The 23,553-nt window shown below is 34.4% G+C and overlaps 2 protein-coding genes across 2 annotated transcripts in view; both read left to right on the top strand.

Moving 5' to 3' along the window:
• The first annotated feature begins 1,698 nt into the window (after window positions 1–1,698).
• On the top strand, window positions 1,699–18,075 carry LOC112048455 (uncharacterized). The gene is made up of 9 exons (XM_052886156.1): window positions 1,699–2,129; window positions 3,488–3,689; window positions 6,429–6,639; window positions 7,059–7,415; window positions 8,300–8,485; window positions 10,233–10,351; window positions 10,981–11,145; window positions 12,361–12,531; window positions 13,230–18,075. Exons 2-9 carry the CDS (start codon window positions 3,495–3,497, stop codon window positions 13,518–13,520), a joined length of 1,695 nt encoding a protein of 564 aa, XP_052742116.1. The 5' UTR covers window positions 1,699–2,129; window positions 3,488–3,494; the 3' UTR covers window positions 13,521–18,075.
• Window positions 18,076–20,375: 2,300 nt separating this feature from the next.
• The window catches only part of LOC112050456 (uncharacterized), a 33,594-nt gene continuing 30,416 nt past the window's right edge, over window positions 20,376–23,553 (top strand). The window contains exon 1 of the mRNA XM_024088724.2: window positions 20,376–20,665. Within this exon, the coding sequence (XP_023944492.2) occupies window positions 20,474–20,665 (192 nt within the window). The 5' untranslated portion in view covers window positions 20,376–20,473. The remainder of the gene's footprint in view (window positions 20,666–23,553) is intronic.

Raw genomic sequence — 23,553 nt, 5'->3', positions numbered from 1 at the left:
TCATTATACTTTTTGGAGTTTACTCCTTAAGTATCGATTTTTTATATATAAGGCGCCCGGTATGAGAAAAATCCGAGGGGTAAAACCAACTGAACTAACGAAAAAGTGTCACGTTTTTGGTGCGCACCTTTAGTGCGCAACTTTCTAATTTATTTTAATGATTATATCATTGTAAGAGTAAAATATATAATGTGAAGTATATTATAAAGTCTATTAGTTATTTTACAATTCTATAAATTTAGTCTTCTTTAACATAAGCATTACTAAAGCCCTACTCGATGTGCACTGTTTACCAACAAAAAAAAGTGTGCATGTTAAAAAGAAACAAAAAGTTACCCCGAAGCACGTCTCAATACTCGCGCCTTAAAAGTGAAAGGTGCGCAACCGAGGTGCAGCAGGCCTCGGCGTGCGCGCCAGCCAACTGGGTGCGCACGTATGTGCACGCTGTTGGCGGCAGCGCACGGTGAAAGGTGTGCAGAATAGGTTGCGCACAAAAAACGTAACGCATGTCATTTCATAACTTATTGGAGTTCACTCCTTAAGAATAGATTTTTCATATATAGCCTCCGTTATGAAAAAAATATGGGCAGTAAAATTCGATGAACGCATAGCGTTACCTTTTTTGTGCGCAACCTATTCTGCGCACCTTTCACCGTGCGCTGCCGTCAACAGCGTTCACATGCCTAGCGCGTCCGCACGCACGTGCACGCTGTTGGTGGGCGCGCACGCAGCGCTGCACCTCGCTTGCGCACCTTTCACTTTTCAGGCGTTGCTATTGAAAAGAGTAAACTCCATCCGTGCGTCGGAGCTGACACACACTTTTTTTTTTTAATAATGTTTATATAAAGATAAAATACAAAACACTATTATTAATTCATAAAAAATCGACCCCTCCCGCTGCGGGACATTTGAGTGCCCAAGCAACCAGCGGTCAGGGCTCCAGAGTGAGGAACCTCCTCATAATACGAGCCGTCTCAAGAATCACCGCCTTCTGTATCTGACTCTTCATCCAACAGATATGCGAAAGCTTCGCATGGTGTTGGTAGAAGCTTTTAGCTATTAGACCATTGACACGGTCACTGCTGAGTGCTGGCTCAAGAGTCTGAAATAGTGACAACATGGTTCATGGTTGACCGGTGCGCAGTAAGTTTAGTTCCCCCCTCTGTTGGGCTGGACTATTTAAGTACATATTATATAAAACGTGAAAATATGAAGGAGAAAGGAATTGGTGACATAGGAGTTGAAAACATCGATTTTCACGCTGACGAAGTCGCGGGCGTTTGCTAGTACCTATTGATTAGAATTCATTGTACTAGCCATAGAGTACATTGAATTGGTACTAGCTTTATGGAATAGGTACAACTCTAAAATGCAGATAATAGCTAATCAATGCAAACAAAGCGAGAGCTACAGGTAAGGTAATTCCTATGATTACCTATCGCTATCATAGACGTCAAATTGACGACCACGGACACGGACGCTGTGGTCGCAAAAAACGTCACGCTTTTGCTTCATTTTGAATTAAACTTCAAGTCTGTAGAATGTATTCAACAAATCAACACACAAAACGCTCCATTTCACTTGTGATTATGATTGCAACGCTCGCAAGAAAGTAGAACGGCCCAAACAAAAAAATCTGTTGTCTTAAGAGTGATCGTGATCGTTATGATCGCTTAGTGGAACGTAGACATTATGCATAGTGATTTCTTATGTCAAAAAGTTACATTAAATTGTCAACGTGAACGTCTACACTTACTTACGTCACTCATTCAAAAGTGATTCAAAATCAAAACACCTGTGCGTTGTTTACATTTTCTTTTCATTGTTTCTACACCGTTTTTTTCGCTAAAATTGTATTATACCCATGATTTTAATCAGTAAAAAATGATAAGTAGCAAATTATCGCGTTTATCTTTTGTAGAATAAATTATATGAAAACAAGAAATACAACTTTACTCATATTATCTTAGCTGTTTTGTTTAGTGACTGTTCTGTTCTAGTTTTTAAATTATTCCGGTTTTGTATTGAGTCCAAAGTCTAGTCCATCAGTTTAAAGATTGCCGAGATATTACGTGTTTATTACCCACTGTTGTTGATGTTGTTTGAATATCGAACAGTTGACTTGAAAGGTAAGTTCTTGTTTATAAATGTTAGTTTGTTTTTTTTTAATTACAATTTCTGGCTAAAGGTTTTTAGAACTGGAACCTTAATATTCTATTACATTCTAAGGTTTAAATTATTAGCCATTATTAACAATTTACTTAGGTATTTAAGGTATTTGTATCTACAGGAAATTTTTTACAAAATTATACTGTAGGTATAAAATTTTGCAAATTTACCTATGTCTGGCTATAATAATTGTATTGTACTTAAATAGATTTTATTTAACCTAGTCCTACACAATTGAGCAATATTAAAAAAAAAGTTATTTTAATTTATAACAAGAACTTGTACATTGTATAAAACAATAATAATGCAAATAAGTAATGTACATAATAAATCAATTTGTAGCAAAAAATATCTTGTCTATTAAAAATATCAATTTTCCAATAAACACTGACAAATGGCACAAAGCTTATCCTGTCAGACACGTTTCAAACTATCCTCAAAGCTTGGACCTAACCGGGTCTATGTGGAACCTATATTAAATTGTTTTTCAGATAGCAAGAGTATGGTGCCAGTTCGTTTCACTCTTGAAAGTTTGCCGCAATTTATGATAATAGTATGTATTATGAATGTCATAAGGCAACTGCCACCATATCCATCATCATGTTAACTGATGGACGTCCACTGCAGGACATATACCTTTTGTAGGGACTTCCAAACATTACAAAACTGAGCCATGCTATCATACGCATGCTATCTGAAAAACACTTTGAACCAGTGCCTTTCTAATGAGACATGCTTAAAATTTTAAAGCAAATAAAGTTATGAACATTTCCACACTATAAATTTATTTGTCTTATAGTGTATACAATCTGTATTATTATTCTATCTGTCTGTATTATAATTTATATGTGGGTTACGTGTCTGTATGTTGCTGATAACTTATTGGTTGCTTGTGTAACTGTACAAGCCAATGGAGTGAAGTTACCACATTACTTTGTATGATTTATAGTATGGATGTGATGATGAAGAAATCTATGTTCAGGGGACTAGGCTGTGCCCCCACTGGGTAAAATAAAATGGCACAGCTGTATCATCCTTTTCTCAAAGCCATTTCAACCCCCTGTAATTTCATTGTAGGACTTTCTAGTCTTACAATATAAATGTTTTTAATGTTTTAAAGTAGTGAAGGAACATGTTTCAACTAATTGTTGGATTACATAGACCTTCAAGTGTGATCAAGATCAAATGCCACAAATTTTGATTACTTTCATGTTGAATATGTATAGATAAATTACTTGATATTTACAAGTATGTAGATAGTATAGATAGAGATAATACTTAAAGTATGTATTAAATGGAATTTAATTTTTTTTTTCAGCTTAATAATGTCAAGCATTGTCCGTCGTACATTGTATGCAGCACTCAATAAAACTAAGCAATCATTGCCAGCGTCACGGCAGAATAGCACTGAAGCTAATATACAAAAGTCTATATATAAACAAATTGAGGGGCCAAACCATATCACAGTCAATGACTTTGCATGGCAAAATTTAGACAGGTGGCCTGATAAAACATTAACTGTAAGTAAATTGTTAATTGTAAATTAAAAAGTGTATGTTACCAGTGATGACGTATGGTTCAGAGACTTGGTCGCTAACTATGGGCTTCATAAGGAGGCTCAGAGTCACACAGCGGGCAATGGTACAAGCTATGTTAGAAATATCTCTGCGTGATCGAATCCGAAATTGGGAGAACCATAGAAGAACCAAAGTCACCAACATAGCTCAACAAGTTGCGAAGCCGAAGTGGCAATGGGCGGGGCACTGTTTGAAGATCCAATGAACGTTGGAGCCCCAAAGTGCTGGAATGGCGACCCGGCACTAGTAAACGAAGTGTTGGTCGACCACACCAGGTGGACGGACGTCATCAAGAGAGTCGCAGGGATTTGCTGAATGCAGGTGTCTCAATATTGTGACATTTGGAAGTCCCTACAAAAGGCCTATGTCTTGCAGTAGATGTCCATCAGCTGATATGATGATGAACTTGTTAATTAGCAATAACTTGTAACAGCATTGTTTGTTGGTCCAGTGCTCAGTCTAAGTGGCTTCAGATCAAGAGGTCCTGGGTCAGAATAAGAGATACTGTTCTTTTCTTTCTTCCAAGAAGTTTTGTGGAATTCTCAGCCCGGAGTTGGAATGTTGGCAATGTCAAATTACTAATATACCTGTTACCTGTGCTACTGCATGTACTATTCTGAGAGCTATTGGTTCCAGTGATTAAGGAAAGATCACCCTAATTCCATCAACCCACATTGAAGCAGCTTGGTGGGTTTAAGTACCATATCCCCTTCTACGAGAGAGTCCTGGCTGTGTAGTATGCCATTAAAATAGTCAAGCCAAATATATAGAAAGCTATATTTATTATCAGGGAGTAACATAGGCTATTCAATTCAATATATTTTTATTCAAGTAGACCAGTACTATACATACATTTGCAAAATAATTGTACATAAATGTATCTGTTATATTTACATTGTGTTTTAATGATGATAAGGAAATTCATAAATTTAATGTAAGTTGTTGGATATTAAGTCTAAACTCCAAGTAGTAGAGCCTATATTTCATTGCTGTTTAAATTTGTTTGTTGTGAGGAGATTGCACCTTTGCTGATATAAATAATGTTTATCGCTTTTTTACAACTGTATTTACAATACAAAGCAGTTACTTAAATGAAGTTATTAATTAAGAATTATGTTGATAAATAGCTTTATAAATATCTACAAATGTATATCAATATATCTAATTGTTCTAAGCTTGGCTGGTGGGAGGCTTCGGCCGTGGCTAGTTACCACTCTACCGACAAGACGTACCGCCAAGCGATTTAGCGTTCCAGTACGATGTCGCGTAGAAACCGAAAAGGGTGTGGATTTTCATACTCCTCCTAACAAGTTAGCCCGCTTCCATCTTAGATTGTATCATTACTTACTATCAGGTGAGATTGTAATCAAGGGCTAACTTGTAAATAATAAAAAAAAAAACTATTTAAGCCTTATTAAGCTAAATAAAATTAAATAAAAAAAAGCGTATTAAAAATTAGATTATATTAACCAATATTTAGTTTAATTTAGAAACCAGGTAATTGAAAATATATTAATAGGTGTAAAATGACTAGTGATTACGATAGCGATATCTTCAATTTAATTTGTTTGTTGATAAACATTCCACATCGAGTTTGGCTTTACAATAAGGTTTTTAGGATTAGTCACATTAAGAATACATATTCGTCTCACTGTTGAGCACGAGTCTCCTCTGAGAATTAGAGTTAAGCGAATAGACTACTACTAGTATAGTCATCTTCATCATCACCATCATCATTAACACCGATATTCGGCTATCACGGCTCACTATATTACAGCCTTTCTTGATGAATACTGTTTACCAACAAACAAATTAAAAATGAGGGTATAAATCACTAGTCATTTCACACCTAATAATAATTATAATTAACTTTTTCCTAAATTAATGAAAATAAATCTGATTAATAAGCTCAGAACAATTAGATATAGTTAATATATTTTATTTGACATTTTATAAACAAACCATACATAATTTAAAATAAATAAGTTATGAAATGACATGCGTTTTCTACCTTCATTTCTAATTTCTTTGTTGGTAAACACTAAACAGTACTCATTAAGAAAGGTTGTGGTATAGTATCACTAGAATAGTAACACTAGTATAGTAACACTAGTATAGTAACACTAGTATAGTATTACTAGTATAGTAACTCTAGTATAGTAACACTAGTATAGTAACACTAGTATAGTAACACTAGTATAGTATTACTAGTATAGTATTACTAGTATAGTAACTCTAGTATAGTAACACTAGTATAGTAACACTAGTATAGTAACACTAGTATAGTATTACTAATATAGTATTACTAGTATAGTAACTCTAGTATAGTAACACTAGTATAGTAACACTAGTATAGTAACACTAGTACAGTAACACTAGTACAGTAACACTAGTATAGTAACACTAGTATAACAATACATAATTTAAAACAAATGAGTTATGAAATGACATGCGTTTTCTACCTTCATTTCTAATTAGTTTGTTGGGATATTATTGAAACGGGTACATACCACGATAAAACGACGAGATTTTTAATGTCGATATTAAAAAAAATCTCGTCGTTTTGTCGTGGTTTAAATAATACCTATTCATAATGAACAACTACGAAATAAGTTTTAAATCATTAGTACTCATCAAGACAGGCACTAGTCTAGTAACCAATGGATATGTTCTTTTCATCAGGTCTGCGCAGCAACTGGACATGGTTATACATATGCGCAAACCCATCGGATGTCGGCAATTTTCGCTGCGTCCCTTCGCACGAAGCTCAAACTGCGCAACGATGACAAAGTGGCCATTATACTACCAAATGTACCGGAATACCCTTGCGTAGCGTTTGGTGTGTTAGAAGCTGGATGTATAGCTAGCATGATGAATCCTGCTTATACAGCTGGTAAGTTTATTTATTTACTAGTCTCGGACCCGTAGGTCATCACTGGCAACACGCACTAATCGAAGATTAGCCGCCGCGCGGTTTCACCCTCGTGGTTTTCGTTCCCGTAAGAATACGGCGATAATATATAGCCTTCCTCGATAAATGGGCTATCTAACAGTGAAATAATTCTTAAAATCAGACCAGTAGTTCCTAAAATTAGCGCGTTTAAGTAAACAAACAAACTCTTCAGCTTTATAATATTAGTATAGATCTGCTGATCTGCACTTGCTCTTATTTCTCCAATTTCAATATTATATCTCATTACGCACTTTATGGCAATGAAAAACGCACGGGTTTTTGTTGTAATAAAGTAAAACGCAGGGTTTATTAAGATGCTTTGTCTAAAAAGTATTACTGATTGATATTTTTTTTCTCAGATGAACTAAAAGTCCAACTGGAACTAATTGAATGCAAGGCGATAGTGACATCAAAGCTTTCATACCCGAATATAGCGAAAGCTCTAAACGAGTTAAAGTCAAACATACCAGTAATACTCATAGACAACGACTCTCTTCCTGAAGGGACCATAAAGTTTGCGGAATTCGCCGAAGATTGGGCTATCGACACTAGTTGTTTGAAAGAGGTGAAACGGACCAAAAATGATGTGGCGATATTGCCTTTCTCCAGTGGCACTACTGGATTTCCTAAAGGTGTGGTGTTGACACACAAAAGCGTCAATTCTATGAATAAAATGATCTTTGATCCGAAGATCATTGCAGTTGAGGAAGCTTCTGGTAAGCATTGTTTAGTTGTTTCCAAAAAAGTACACTTTAAGGAAGTAGGACAATCCGACCTCTAATGTTACTTACATTATTATTTCAATTCTAAACGCAATTAAAAATGGAGATTACTTTTGATCTTATGAGTTTTTTTTTCTCATTAGTGATGATGACCGTTTTTTAAATTCTACTCGTATAGGTACGGTGTATAACATACACCGTGCTAGTTTCACCGTCTGTTAGCCGAACTGACATTTATGAGTCCAATACAAGAAACCCCTTAACAATATTAAAAATGACCTCAAGAGATTCACACGCTAGCGAAAAAAAAGTTTATTTATGAATATCCTGTTTAATTATGTTTCGTAAGTATGAAGTTATTGAACTTCAGGCTAAAGTGAATGACCTCAAATTTTCAAACACAACCTGTGTTTGAAAATACAGGGTACTTTAAAATAATCGATTTTTGAAAGTTTGTTACAATTATTGTAACTCCTTGAATTGTACTTTGTTTTTTGTAATTACATTAATGAATAATATATATTGGGTACATTATCAGGGATTTTGGTTTAAGACGAAGGAAACATCACGGTGTATTACACATTATGAGTATGCTATAAGTAAAGCAATTTTGTAGAAGTAATAGGGTCATTACTTTCTGCGATCATTACTTACGGAGCTACAGGGATGGAAAGGGTAATTTTTGGTGCTCTGCGACGCATTGCTAAAAAATGCTTTATAATAACGTTTATAAAAGAATGACGTCGTCAAATGGGCGTTCAAATAAAATTAATAATATCTTTACAAATTTCAATTATAAAATAGATTCGATAATATCGTTTCAATAATAATTCTAGAATTGTCCGTATTTCTAATTATTATATTAATATTTTCTGCAGCTACTCACCAATCAGTGTTGCCAGCAGTGTTGCCATTCTTCCACATATTTGGTTTCAATTTGCTCATGGTAAACCTCATGGGGAGGGGAGCCAAGTTAGTGACGATGCCTGTCTTCAAGCCGGAACTGTTTCTAGAAGTCCTAGTGAAATATAGAGCGAACCACCTGTATATAGTACCACCAATTGGTAAGTTTTTTATGGTCTTACTAGCTGACGTCGCGCGGTTTCACCCGCGTGGTTCTCGTTCCCGTAGGAATACTGGAATAATAGCCTATAGCCTTCCTCGATAAATGGGCTATATAACACTGAAAGAATTTTTCAAATCGGAATCATTAGCAAGTTCTTGAGATTAGCGCGTTCAATCAAACAAACTCTTCCGCTTCATAATATTAATATAGATATAAATGATCTTATTATATGCGGCTAAAGTTTATGTTCGTCGTCGATACCTTATTGGTTGCTTGCGTAACTGTACTAGCCAATGAGTGGTAGCGGGGTTGCGGTAGGTAGGTGTATTAGTACTAGTAGTGGAGGGGTAGGGAAGGGTTAGGGTAGGAGTACTTACTTGCTAGGAAGAGGATAAAAATCCACACCCCTTTCGGTTTCTACAGGAAATTGTACCGGAACGCTAAATCATTTGGCGGTATGTCTTTGCCGTTAGGGTGATACCTAGCCACGGCCGAAGTCTCCCACTCGCTAAATCTGGCCCAATTAAGAACACCTCAATCAAGTACATATAAAAATAAGGTTTATACCTCATTAGGAATGTTGATTCACGTTGTAATAAATTAAAAATTGTTACTTAGTGCACTAAGTGACTAGTAAACCCTGATGATTAATAGCTTAAGGTTATTTATTATGTTATTTTTGAGACGGTACGATAATGCAATATCAAGTAAAGATTATAATTTGTTATTGTAATCTTTATTATTAGCCCGCTACCATAATAGATTGCAATTATACCGTGTTATAACATTACACCGTATCTTCAGATACAGTATTTTGTTATACTACCTAATCTTTATTATTAGCCCGCTACCGTATTAGATTGCAATTCTACCGTGTTATAACATTCCACCGTATCTTCAGATACAGTATTTTGTAGTACCAAACAGATACAGTATTTTGTTATTCTACCTAATCTTTATTATTAGCCCGCTACCGTATTCGATTGCAATTCTCTATAGTGTTATGACATTACACCGTATCTTCAGATACAGTATTTTGTAGTACCTAACAGATACAGTATTTTGTTATTCTAGCTAATATTTATTATTAGCCCGCTACCATATTAGATTGCAATTATATATATATATATATATATATATTTTACATATAAGTATACATATATAGTGTTGTGACATTACACCGTATCTTCAGATACAGTATTTTGTTATTCTACTTAATCTTTATTATAACCATCTTTTCTTAGGTAAGAAATTTTAAGGAGTAAGAAAAATGTTAATTGAAAATAAATTCAAAATCATGCAGCTTTAAACTATTTGTGGCACTAAATCATTATATCATTTGTGATAGAAAAGCAAGTCGTCTGAATGACCTTAGAACCCGACCTTAGGACTTTGGTTGCGTTCCTAAGTCCTAAAGTCTGGTTTTTTTAATCTCAAGGCTTCATTAGCATAATGATTTAAACGGCGAATACGCGTTTAACATAGTAGGAAAGCTAGCAAGAAATTATTAACTGTAAAGTGTATTGTAAAGGCCTTTAATTAATATAGTCCAATATTCAATAAAATCCCAAATTCAGAGCAAATTCAATATTAAGGATTTAGTTTGAGGTTGAATTTGTAAATGCGACTACTTGAGTTGAGTGCCAAGAAGTTGTGTTTGGCGCTCATTGAGTGGGGACGTTTTTTGGTCGCTGATTGTGCATCCACTTTTTAATATGAGATCGATTGTTTTACCTCTATTATAGCGGTGTTTCTTGGCAAACATCCAGCGGTAACACCGAAGCACTTCGAGTCCGTACTGGATATCGTTTGCGGCGCCGCACCTGTTTCTAAGAGCGATGCTGCTGCCATTCTCGATAAAAAGGTAAGTATAGTCAATCTATTACATTGTGTCCATAAAAAGGGAGTTATTACAATGAATTTGAAAATAGTTATTTATGCCACTGTCACGTAATGAGGATCATTGTAGCACGAGTGATTTTTGTGCAATGATGTGAAGCAGAATTGCACAATAGACAGTACGAGTGCTACAATTGCTAATTACGTGCCATGGACGATGATAAAATAAACAACATTTATTTGCAAAATTTGCTAAATATATCAAAAATATATACATAATTCATGTTGGGCATGGTCTCCTCGATTTTGTATTCGCGTGGCCTCCTAGATGTATCTTATGAGGAACCCTGAATTTATGTAGCCAATGCAATTGAACATTGTAATGCAAATCAAAATCTTTGTAGCACGGCTTACCCGTGTGGTAATGAACATTACCGAACGACCTGTAGGAATTTGTAATAATACGGTTTAAAGTACGGTACGGTAAGTTGAAAATTACAGCCCAGGTGATATTGCTGGCCCGAGCTGTAGACGAGGAGTAAAAGTAAGAAGAGGCTGTAATTATCAAAGCGCATAAACTTTTTGCAAGGAAACACACTTTCTGAAAACGAATTTGCATCATTGCTTGTGTTATAAAATATTGAATGATTCCAGAAAGAGCTGATCTTCCGCCAAGGGTATGGTCTGACGGAGACAAACGGGGGAGTATCTGTGGGTCACAACAAGGACACGAACCATGCCTCCGTGGGTCACATATTCAACGGTACTGAATTGAAAATCGCCGATTTAAATACACAGAAAGCGTTGGGTCCTGACGAGGTAAATCTATTGACTGTTCGTTCTCTGCTTTTCTCAGAAGAATCTGCCTTCCAAACCATTTTTTTTAAATATTGGTCATATTTTAAAAAAAATATTTTTTTTATATTGGTCATAATATTTTTAAAAAATATGGCAAATATTCTTAAAAAAAATAATTTTGGAAGGCAGATTCTATATTCCCGTCCCTTTCCAATAAAAGAACTGTGTTAGGAGAATGTATAGAAACCGAAGGGGTGTTGATTTTCATCCTCCTCCTAACAAGTTACCCTGTTTCCATCTTAGATTGCATCATCCTTACCATCAAGCTAAGAGAGCAGAGATGCATAGGCTAGTTATATAAAAGGCACGGAGTAACCAGAGTGAGTCTTTACAAGTAACGTGTGAAGCCGGTGCAACCCATGAAAAAACAAACGTCACGCGACAACCGCATATACAAACTTTTGTTCATAATTTGTATTTCAAAATTTAACATGAAACAACAATTACGTAATTTTATATAATAATCAATAATTACCGATAAAAAAATACTCCATCTTATTTCTTTAGTTTTTCGTGAACAGTTTTTAAAATACTTAAATACATGAGACGCCATTTTTGTTGAATAATATTGAAAATTACAGATTCACTTCGTGTCGTTCTGACTTGAGAATGTATTCTTTTTTGAATTTCGTATTTGTGACGGGTACGACACCGTCGTGTTCCGTGCGCTCCATCTGTATACGTCATCAACCCATATTCGGCTCACTGCTGAGCTCGAGTCTCCTCTCAGAATGAGAGGGGTTAGGCCAATAGTCCACCACGCTGGCCCAGTGCGGATTGGCAGACTTCACATACGCAGAGAATTAAGATAATTCTCTGGTATGCAGGTTTCCTCACGATGTTTTCCTTCACCGATATATCCATCTGTATATTATTGACTAACTGACGCCGCGCGGTTTCACCCACGTGGTTCACGTTCCCGTAGGATTACGGGGATAATATATAGCCTATAGCCTTCTTCGATATAATAATATCACTGAAATAATTTTTCTAATCGGACCAGTAGTCCCTGAGATTAGCGCGTTCAATCAAACAAACAAACAAACAAACTCTTCAGCTTTATATATTAGTATTAGTAAAGTATAGATGAATCTGTAATAAAAGGGAGAATAATTTAATCTGCTAGTAAAGAAACTGTGAAACAAATAAACAATGATTTGATTTGATATTTTTCAGGAAGGGGAAATTTGGTTCCGAGGCCCAAATATCATGAGAGAGTATTACAAGAACGAAGCAGCGACCAAGGAAGTGTTGACCGAAGACGGCTGGTACAAGACTGGGGATATCGGCAAATATGACAAAGACAGTTATTTATATGTTACAGACAGACTGAAAGAATTGATTAAGGTAATTTTTTATATTACACATTGTACATGACTTACATACATATGTACACCGTGCTAGTTTCATCGCCTGTAAGCCGCCCCGACATTTATTAGTCCAATACAAGAAACCCCTTAACGTTATTAAAAATTACCTCAAGGTTATTCACACACTAGTAAAAAGAAATAATTTATGAAAAAATATAAACGTCCTGTTTAATTCTGTTACGTAGGTAAGTATGAAGTCATTGAAGTTTGACATACTTTAGGCTAAAGTGAATGACCTAAAAGGGACTGACGAGCCTGCTGTTTGAAAATACAGGGTGTTTTAAAATAATCGAATTTCATAATTTTCAAAATTTCAATAATGTATTGTCATTATCACTCAAACGGTGAAGGAAAAACATCGTAAGAATACCTGTATACCTGAGAATTTTATTAATTCTCTATGTGTGTGTGAAATCTGCCAATCCGCATTGGGCCAGCGTTGTGCAGAGGAGACTCGTGCTCAGCAGTGAGTGAATATGGGTTGTTATTATTAAGTAGGGCTACAGACCTTCAGTTTTAACTGTACAGTTTTATCTAATCAAAATTTCAATCAAAATAATTGTAAAGTTTTTCTCAGTTTTGTCGACACACGGACAATTTAACTAATCAGTTCAACTTTATAGTTAAAAATGCAGGTATGTAGCTTGCTTTAGACTAAAAAAAACCATTTTACAGGTAAAAGGATTCCAAGTACCACCGGCGGAACTAGAAATGATACTTCGTACACATCCAAAAATCCTCGACTGTGCAGTATTGGGGATCCCTGACCCTATAAGCGGAGAGGTCCCTAAAGCTTTCATAGTACCTCAGCCTGGACAAAACATTAAAAACGAGGAAATACTGGAATATGTTAATAGTAAAGTGGTAGCCTTCAAGAAGGTTAAGGCTGTTCAATTTGTAGACGCTATACCTAAGAATCCATCGGGTAAGATATTGCGAAAGGATTTGAAAGCAAAGTACTGCTAGATAGAGTAAATATGATTTTTGGCTGGTGGGAGGCTTCGGCCGTGGCTAGTTACCCCTACCGATAAAGACGTACCGCCAATTTAGCGTTCCGGTACAATGTGGTTTAGAAACCGAAAGGAGTGTGGATTTCATCCTACTCCTAACAAGTTAGTCTGCTTCCATCTTAGATTGCATCATCACTTACCATCAGGTGAGATTGTAGTCAAGGGCTAACTTGTTAAGAATTAAAAAAAAAATATTCTTAGGGTTTTTTTTATTATATACGTAACACTAATTAGTTAGTAAATGTAATAATATGCCATAATTAGTTATATGTAGAGTTGGTTAAAAACATCAAAATTAAATTTGACTAAACATAATAAGACTGTTCTGTAAAACTTATAAAAAATAGTGTTTTCTATTCTATATTTCTTGAGGTATTAAAAATAAAATTATTCTTAATAAGAGAGTAATACATCTGTTTTTTTAATCTTTGTAGTTTTTAGTCATATTTCTGATACACATTGCAACATTTTTATATATATATATATATATATATTAAAATTTATAACATAAAAGCATGACAGACTATCCGTCACAATTGACATGTTTCAATTCATAGTATTTAGAACGCGACTACTGCGATGTCAGTTGCAACATGCTGCGACAGTCGCGCTGTTTGTAAAGTTCTTTCTATTTTTATATTAAAACTTTATATTAGGCTGAACTTAATTTTATAAAGTGAATCAGGCTATTTCTAACATTTTACACGTTTCGCCTTATAGTGCTTAGAAAGTGATCACGTTTTAGCGTTTTCTACGTTCTGTAACCGCGACAAACGCACTGTCAGTTGCCAGTCGGTGCGACAATCGTGCTGTATTTTAGATACCTGAAAAATTGTAAAGTTACCAATATATACTATTTCTAAATATTAACTGGGATTTATAATATGGGAACAAAACTTCACAATTATTGCTTTTTTATTCAATTTGAAGATTACACTTACAGATAAGAAATTTAAAATAATTATCACTAATTAAGATGTTCATGATATTTTTCTTATTGTAATTAAGTTAAGTATTTTATATTATAAATAAGTCTGACGCAATATTAATATTTTATTATGGATTTTTTTTTGTATTTGTATAAAATTATTGTTATAAGCATTTATTGTATTGTTATGTTTGTTTTTGTAGTAATTGAGAAATATTTTCGTATGTAATTTCAAAGTGTTTCTAGCAATTGTTGAATGCAAGTTTATATAATAAAAAATATGTGGTAAACTTTTTATAATGCTATTTCAAATGTTTTAATTTACAATGTTTATCAAGTTTTTATTTCTGTTTGTATAAAAAAATACTCCGTGATCAAAGTATTACTGTTACTATTTTTTATTTTTGTGAATTATTATTACGTAAAATAAGTATTATAGATGGTTAAATAATTTGTAAGAATAATATTACTAATTGAATTTTTTATATTTGAATTTACTATTTTTCTACTTAATCGTTATTTAGGAGTATTAATTTTTAATTTTATAATAATTCATGTGTATGTGATTTTCTTTTTGAATATACCAAAAATTATGCCAGGATATGACGAGGAGACGTTTGGCCCACGTTTTTAATTTTTTTTTTAAATAAAATAACTGATTTTTTAAAAATAAATATTATAATCAGATAATATAGAGCCGGTGGTGAATTAATTCAAGATATATCTTTATTTTTATTATAAAGATCAAGATTTATTTATATCATAAAAGTTTCTCAGTTTTTCAAATTGACATTAAAAACAAGACTTTCCATATAACAGAACACAAAATATGCATATGGGACCATTGACCTCTTATACTAAAAGGACGCACAATCATGTAGAAATTTTCTCTTGAAAACTGGCCAATTTTGCTTTGACAGTTTTAGAATTATGGGTTAAGCAAATTATACCTAAAGGCCTTTAAATATAGTCTAATATTCAATAAAATCCCAAATCCAAAGCAAATTCAACCTTAAGGATTGAGTTTAAGGTTGAATAATGCAAATGCGACTACTTGAATTGAGTGCCATTAAGTTGTGTTTGGCACTGATTATGTGGGGATGTTTTTTATACGCTAATTGTGCATCCACTTTTTAATAGGGGATCGATGTACGGGACACTATTTGCCGTGTGTTTTTGTTTGCAAAGACGTCATTATTGTAAAAAATAGTACAAAGTTTAAATCGCGTTTAAATTAGCACGACCTTTAATTTTCTTCGTTTACAAATAAAAAACGAAGAAAAAACCATTACAAAAAATACATTGTGTTAACGTGTTATTTATGATATTATCTAATATTTATGTAGAAGTGGAACTATTGAACAATGTGTTAAATTTAAATTTATCACACCAAGCTTAAATTACAATGGGGATGATGACTAGGTTTGAATATATTGATTTTTATGATACATTCGGGTAAATAGGGTAATTGTTAACTAATTTATATATAAATTGTCTGGATATTTGCAAAATAAATGAGATTATAAAATTTCAAAATCTATTAAAAATCTTTTATCGTAATTAGATGAAAATTACCTTAAATTACTTTTTAATATATGAACTATAAACATAAACGCACAAATAACAAAGATATTAGTTATTTTGTTTGTACGCTCATACAAATCTAAAGATCATTACATTGCCTACGACGTCATTAGTTCGTGCCATTTTGTGTGGGGCGTTTTCAGGGATCCGCGGCAGCGTCGCAAATCTGACCCTTTAAATCCCTGTAATGATCGCAGATACCCTGTTCCTTTTACAAAATTGCTTTACTATTAGCGTTCTCTTAATTTATATACAATTTATAAAACTGTCATCATCCCTATTGATTGAATTTATGAATGTCAAGCTTGAATGATGCATGGACGCAATTGGGCGTAGCCAGGATCCTCTATGGGATCCTGGGCAGGTATTTCAAATTTAGTTATTCTTAAATTAGTTTACCAATGATCAACCGCTCTTCTTTAGGGGCAGCTGCATGGATTCAATTAACTGTATTTTGCCATGATATATAGATCCCGGCAAACAAGTTTAACTATACGCACTACACAACTATTCACAGCATTATGTCTTAAGATATTTTACTATGGGGTAATGCTGCTAAAGACTAGTTTACACGCCAGGATATATACGTGAATGACCTTTTTATTTGTTAATTTGCTTTGAAATATTTATATAGGTTTTTTTTTTTACAAAATTTTAATTGTTTTTTTTTATAATGATAATAGTTTAAGAATGGAATGGAATGGAATGGATGGGAGATGTGGACCAAATTTTATTAATATTTGATATATTTTTAAATAAAATGTAATTGCGATACTGTATATAATTTAAAGAAATATTTTCCACTGAATTCATGATCAGGACTGTCTCCATGGTAATATATTATTGCATAGTCACCGAAGATACACAATCTTATATACTAGACCGGTAGATATTAGCCGCTCTAGCCATGTTACATATCGATTTATCTATTATTCATATCAATTTCAGTAAAATCAGAATGACATCCAATTTTTAAGTTGATCACGTGACTTATCGATGACGATTGTTATTCCCATACATTTGCTAATTTTCGAAGCGATTGTAGGGTATGTGCCACGATATACGTACCTACAGGTGTCCCGAAAATAGTAGGTAAGACATATTCTACAGGCTGATAACTAACAACAAGGCCTACTAAACGCAATATATGTTAGCTGAAACTTTACGGTTTTTAAGTTAATATTGATTTTTTTTGCAAAATATTAAAATCTGTATAAAAAGTGAAATTTATTCGTAGGTACCATGTGCTGAAAAATTACTTGAGCGTTGATTTTAATCCATTGATGCGTTGATAATAACTATTAAACTTTGTCTCAATAGTTATATTATTATGGCTATAAGGCAATGATATTTTATACTAGAGGGCACTAACGCATCAAAACTGAGGCTGACCAAAAAATTTAGAAAATTGACTTCATTTCATTTAATCGCTTATTAAATTATTATTTAAACAAATAATACTTAAATATCGTCTACAATGTCGAATTACTATATGAGTATATACATAAATATATAATGGAGTTAAAGACAAAATTGTGCATGTGTACGCTCAGTGGTGTAGCTAAATTCGGATCACTTTTTGCGGTGATTTTGTAGAGTCGTAACCTATCTATAGTATAAAATTATCATTGTCATAAAGTGTTTCTAATTTAGATAAGATTTGACCTACCTACTTATTCACAGGGCTAGATAAATAAGTCTATTAATGTAAACATTAATTCTTGACCAAGGAATCTGACGGAGTGAGCTTTTGTTTTGTTTTAATTGAGGTTTAACCTTTAAAGCATTTTGTGTTTTTTTTTTATTTTTTTATGATTTTTATAATAAACTGGATATATGACATTTAATTAAAATAAGCAATATATACATCACATTTACAAATTGTTATAAAGTCAGATTTTTATACGTTAATTTTATTCTCTATGTTAATAAATTATATACATAATACATGGTGTGTTGAACATGAGATAAGAAAGAATAAATTTTATAATACAGTTTATTTTAAGTTTTTATTTCACCTTATTAAACAAGTCTGCAAATTCAAGTACCTATTATTTAAATTTGCAGTAACTTGCTTCAAAAGCTTTGCCAAGGTAATCTCCTTGTTCTGATATATGAAGGTCTCAATCGTTTGTCTCAACTGTAGGATATTTATATACATATACTGGGTAATATTATAAAGAGGTAAAGAGCCGTGATAGCCTAGTGGATATGACCTCTGCCTCCGATTCCGGAGGGTGTGGGTTCTAATCCGGTCCGGGGCATGCACCTCCAACTTTTCAGTTGTGTGCATTTTAAAAAATTAAATATCACGTGTCTCAATCGGTGAAGGAAAACATCGTGAGGAAACCTGCATACCAGAGAATTATCTTAATTCTTTACGTGTGTGAAGTCTGCCAATCCGCATTGGGCCAGCGTGGTGGACTATTGGCCTTATCCTTCTCATTCTGAGAGGAGACTCGAGCTCAGCAGTGAGCCGAATATGGGTTGATGACGACGACGATGACGAAAGTTTGTGTTATTGTAGGCAACGGCGTACCTTGCCTTGGAGGGGCACCGCAAAATTAGTTGGTAGGCCCAATTAATGAAGAGTAAAGAACAAAAATGATTGCTTACAAACCATACTATCCCAACAATACACAATATAAAAATTTATTGTATGTAAAAGGGCAGCAAAATTTATCTTTGCCCTAAGCGGAGCGGCAAAATTGCTGGATCGGCCCCTGGTAATCTTTGTTTCTACAGAACCGATTTTGAAAATTCTTTTAGGACCATTAGAAAGCCACGTTATTTGTGAGTGTCATAGACTATATATTATCCCCGTATTCTCACGGAAACTGGAACTACGTGATCTATAAAGTACCTTAAAGTACCTGTTGCTTAAGTTATGTATGTATGTACAAGTGGGTAGGTAGGTATGTAGGTAACCTATATATAGAGACAAGTAAACAGTTTAATTGTAATTGAAGTGTTGCAACCTCGAGCCATTGAATTTGCAATCTTGTAACACTCGAGAAGAAGTTTCCTATGCAATTATTCAATTATAAATAATCAAATAGCAGTGACGGCAGCCGTGATAGCCCAGTGGATATGACCCCTGCCTTTGATTCGAAGGACGTAGGTTCGATTTCTCCGGAAGTAGGCAGGGATGTCGTGTAGCCACGTTACTCGTCATGCCCACCGCTCCCTATTTTGACGGTTTTGGGTGCGGGTCAAAGGACCATTTGGGCGTCGCAATGGGGATGATGACTAGGTTTGAATATATTGATTTTTACGAGACATTCGGATAAATAAGGTCAATATTAACTAATTAACAAAACAAAGATTGGCTGGATGGTTGCAAAATAAATAAGCTTATAAAATTTTAAAATCTACTAAATTTTTTTATCGTAATTAGATATATTTTTTTACATTTTTAGCTTCCTTATATTAAACGTGACATGTTTCAATATATGAACTATTAGCATAAATGCACAAATAACAAAGATATTTGTATTTTGTTTGAACGCCCATACAAATCAGCGAGCCAACGACGTCACTAATTCGTGCCATTTTGTATGGAGTGTTTTTCAGAGATCCGCGGCAGCGCCGCAAATCTGACCCTTTAAATCCCTGTAGCTCCGAAAGTAATGATCGCAGATATCCTGTTACTTTAAAAAATTCCATTACTATTAGCAAACTCTCAATTTATATATAGTTTAAAAAACTGTCATCATCCCTAAGTGCGTAAATAGACAGAGCCATATCGCCAACATCGCGGCAGGGCGAGCAGCATTGTATGGCTGCGACCAGTGCCGGATTAAGGTAACTTGATGCCCTAAGCAATTTCCCCTGTGGGCCCCTGTATTAAAGAATGAAACTACCGTAGCCAGAATAACAATCAATGTCAATTTAAAACATTTGCCAGAGCGGCAAAAATAAGTGTGACAAAATTGACTTATTTCCCATTATTTGTGTGACTTAAAAAAATATTTTACTGTTTTTTTCTTGTTTAGTCCCATAATTATGCCTTCGTGATAATTTTGGAAGTGTAAAAACACAAGCCGCAACACGAATAATGAGTAGGTAAGTTGTTACTTTTCATTTGTAAGTATTTGCGAAACCAATGACAATTCCGCGACGCTTCGGGGCCCATCTAACGATTTACGAACGATGTGTAAGAAATACCTACTTTAATTTGTAGCACCTAGTTGCCAAACAAATAAATACAAACAGATTCATGTTACAGAACCCTAAAATACGCACGTAACGAACTGCGATATTGACTTTTATTTTGCAGATATAGTATCAGTTTGCGAAACTCTTCCGCAGTTTCGCCACAGCGCGTCGCCGGCGCTCCTGTCTCCTGCCTCAGTTATTTTTGTGAAACGCTAGAAAACGCGCGCAATTTTCCGAGCATGGCGCGAAAATTGTGTTTACGACAAATCAGAGAGTTGAAATCGCTGAGGAAGCTTTCTACCAGTGTCGCGTCGAGGAAAAATGATGATTATATCATAAAATCGCCTCTCCGGGATGTGGAGATACCGAAAATGCGGTTTTTGGACCGCGTGTGGAAGTTTTCAGAGAGTTATAAGGATCACGAAGCTGTGGTAAGTTTAGTTTATTAACAATAAAAAAATATTATATTTAGTTACCTATCTATACTAAAAAAAATAGTACCAAGGGCTGATTATATTTGTAAATTAAAAAAAAATGTTAGAAGTTTTTTTTTTAAATTATATTGGTAGTACCTACTGAAATTAATTTTAATTAAAAAATAACTTTAGTATCTACCACTAGTTACGCGGACTAACAATTATTATTAATTTAATCTCAAGTGCTTTTCATATAAATTCTTTTCATCTAAGTTCTAAATAAAATTGACAGAAATATCTTGAATATCTTGTCATTAATCAAAAATCATTTCATTAAGATTAGTTTACAAGCACTTTTGAAACGTCAAGTTTGAATATTTGTAAGGACTCTACCACCGGTTCGGAAGGTAGCTTCTTCTAAGAAGAGTCGGTATAGTCGTAGCATCTAAAATAGTGTACTTATTAAGATGTTTTTTTTTTTGTCTGAAAGATGACGCGATTGTGAATAAGATCAAAAACAAACATGTATACAGTCGAACGTAGAACCTTCTCCATTTTGGAAGTAAATTAAAAAGGTAACATAATCACTGTGAGCCCACCAACTGCAGTAGCATGGTGGGTCTAAGCTCTATATCCCCTCTCTCATAAGGAGGGAGGCCTGGCCATAATATTGCGGGCCCTCTAAATAGGTTGATTATAATAATGATGGAGATGCATGACTATCGGGGGTTTTTATTTCTAATTTTACCAATTATTATTTTGTTTTCTTACTGAATAGGTATGTAAGAATAAATAATTTCAAAAACTTAATTTGAATTGCAGCTTAACTATCTAGCAGTGGCGTGTGTAAGAGTTTCGGTCAGGGCATGTAATATTGGGATTCAATTAAGTTCGAATCCGATCCGGGGGATGCACTTCCAAATTTTTAGTTTTACATAAAACTTATGTAAAACTGAAGCATTTTAAGACATTAAATATCATGAGTCTCGGATGGTGAAGGAAAAACATCGTGAAAAAATCTGCATATATGTACCTGAGAATTTTCTTAATTTCTATACGTTTATGAAGTCTGCCAATCCGCATTGGGCCACCGTGGTGGACTATTAGTCTAATCCCTGTCATTCTGAGAGGAGACTCGTGCTCAACAGTGATCCGAATATGGGTTGCTAATTATAAACAGAAATGGGGAAATCTGCATTTGATAAGCTTTAAGAAAAACATCTCTTAGAGTATGTCTTGCTTGAATGCATTTATGAAGTGCACGCCCCTGCCATCTTATAGCTATCAATGTCATGCAAGTTACAAAACACTTACAACAAAGTGTAAACAATTAGATAATACTCGTTTAATAAAGAAAACCTTGTCAGTGTCATTATAAAACTAAGTACCTGAGTTATTTAAATTATCCTTCATAATTGTTGAAACTGCCATTAGGAAGACGTGAGTAAAAGGTATTAAATTTAATGACTTCAGTTATAAAAATATGTTTTGTAATAAAACAGTCCAAAGGTCAATTCATGCCAGTTCAAATGCATACAAAACTGTGGGGGGTGCGGGGCATTGTTAGCACTACATCATCAGATTCAGAGACTTATGATTATCAAGACACCGCATACCAGCTATGGTTCAGTGGTTAAAATCAGGGGCGTAGCTACCGCCGTATCAATGATACGAGTCCCCGGACTACAGGGGCCCTTACGTTTTTGTTTACGTAAAAATTTGCAAAAATGTAGTCCGCAATCTCACCTAATCGGGTGCTTCCCTGGAAAAAAAGCAGAGTTTTCACTTCAGAAATGTTAAAAGTAAAATAAAGTAGTCTCTTTTTCCCAGGTTAAGCGTGAGCCCAAAAATTGGAAATATCCTTCATAGGTTAAGTCACTCGCATTTATTTTAAGCGAACATTTTTGTTTCTTTGGTCAGTAATCTTTACCCTTTATTTGGCCCCCCCATAATGTTGATACAGAGTCCAAGGCACGCTAAGCCACTGGTTAAAATGTTTGTCAGTTCTATGTTTGGGTCTATGAAAATTGGGGTTATCTTCCAAGAAATCATAAATAGCAATCCAGGGTTCGTGAAACGACGGATATCCTCGTGCCTCGAAAGGCATGTTATGCTGTCGGTCCCAGGGTGATACCGCTATTTTATACTCGTCGATGCAATTCGCAAATAATAAGTTTCATTAGAATTTGAACTTTATTTCAAAGGGATGCCAAAAATAAAATGTCACTAACAATGCTTTCATGGAACCCAACGATGTCACATCGCTGTAACTTTACAGAATGCGGTCATTAATCTACTTACATCTGACAGGATCTTTAGAGTGTCATTGATCTCTTTACTTCGTCACACCACATTGGAGCAGCATTATGAGTTTAAAAGTTTAAACATTAAATTTATACAAGAGAAAAGATGTGGCCTTGCCAATAAAAATAGATTATTAACGGTGAGCCGCTCCTTCATTCAATAAGTTGAAGCATCTTGAAATTTTTTTGCTACCTATGGTAGACGTCACGAAAATTATTTATAGATCCCAAAGCAAAACAAAATCATTTCAATCGTAATGCGTCAGTCGAAATGATCGATATAGTAATAAAATCAATCGTAACGTGGATTCAAATCTAAAATAAAGCGCAATCTAAATCGGCAAATGACAGTGGGTGCTTCGAAGTAATCTAAGCATATGGCTAAGCTTGGTCAGGAAAGTACAACCGGCATTTTTGAGCTCATGCAATATTTCCGAGTTTCGATCTTCAGGGAGTGGCTGGTGGGGATATTAGAGGCAAATGAGGCTTAAAACCTATGTCTAATCAGGACATTGTAGGGCGTAGAGTCATCATCATAATTTCCTTCACTTAAGAAGGCAAAATTTGTCAATCTCCTCCATTAGCCTCTATTACTCATTA

This window comes from Bicyclus anynana, chromosome 16 (genome assembly GCF_947172395.1).
Source record: "Bicyclus anynana chromosome 16, ilBicAnyn1.1, whole genome shotgun sequence".
Lineage (NCBI taxonomy): Eukaryota > Metazoa > Arthropoda > Insecta > Lepidoptera > Nymphalidae > Bicyclus > Bicyclus anynana.
This window is presented reverse-complemented; position numbering and strand designations above follow the sequence as displayed.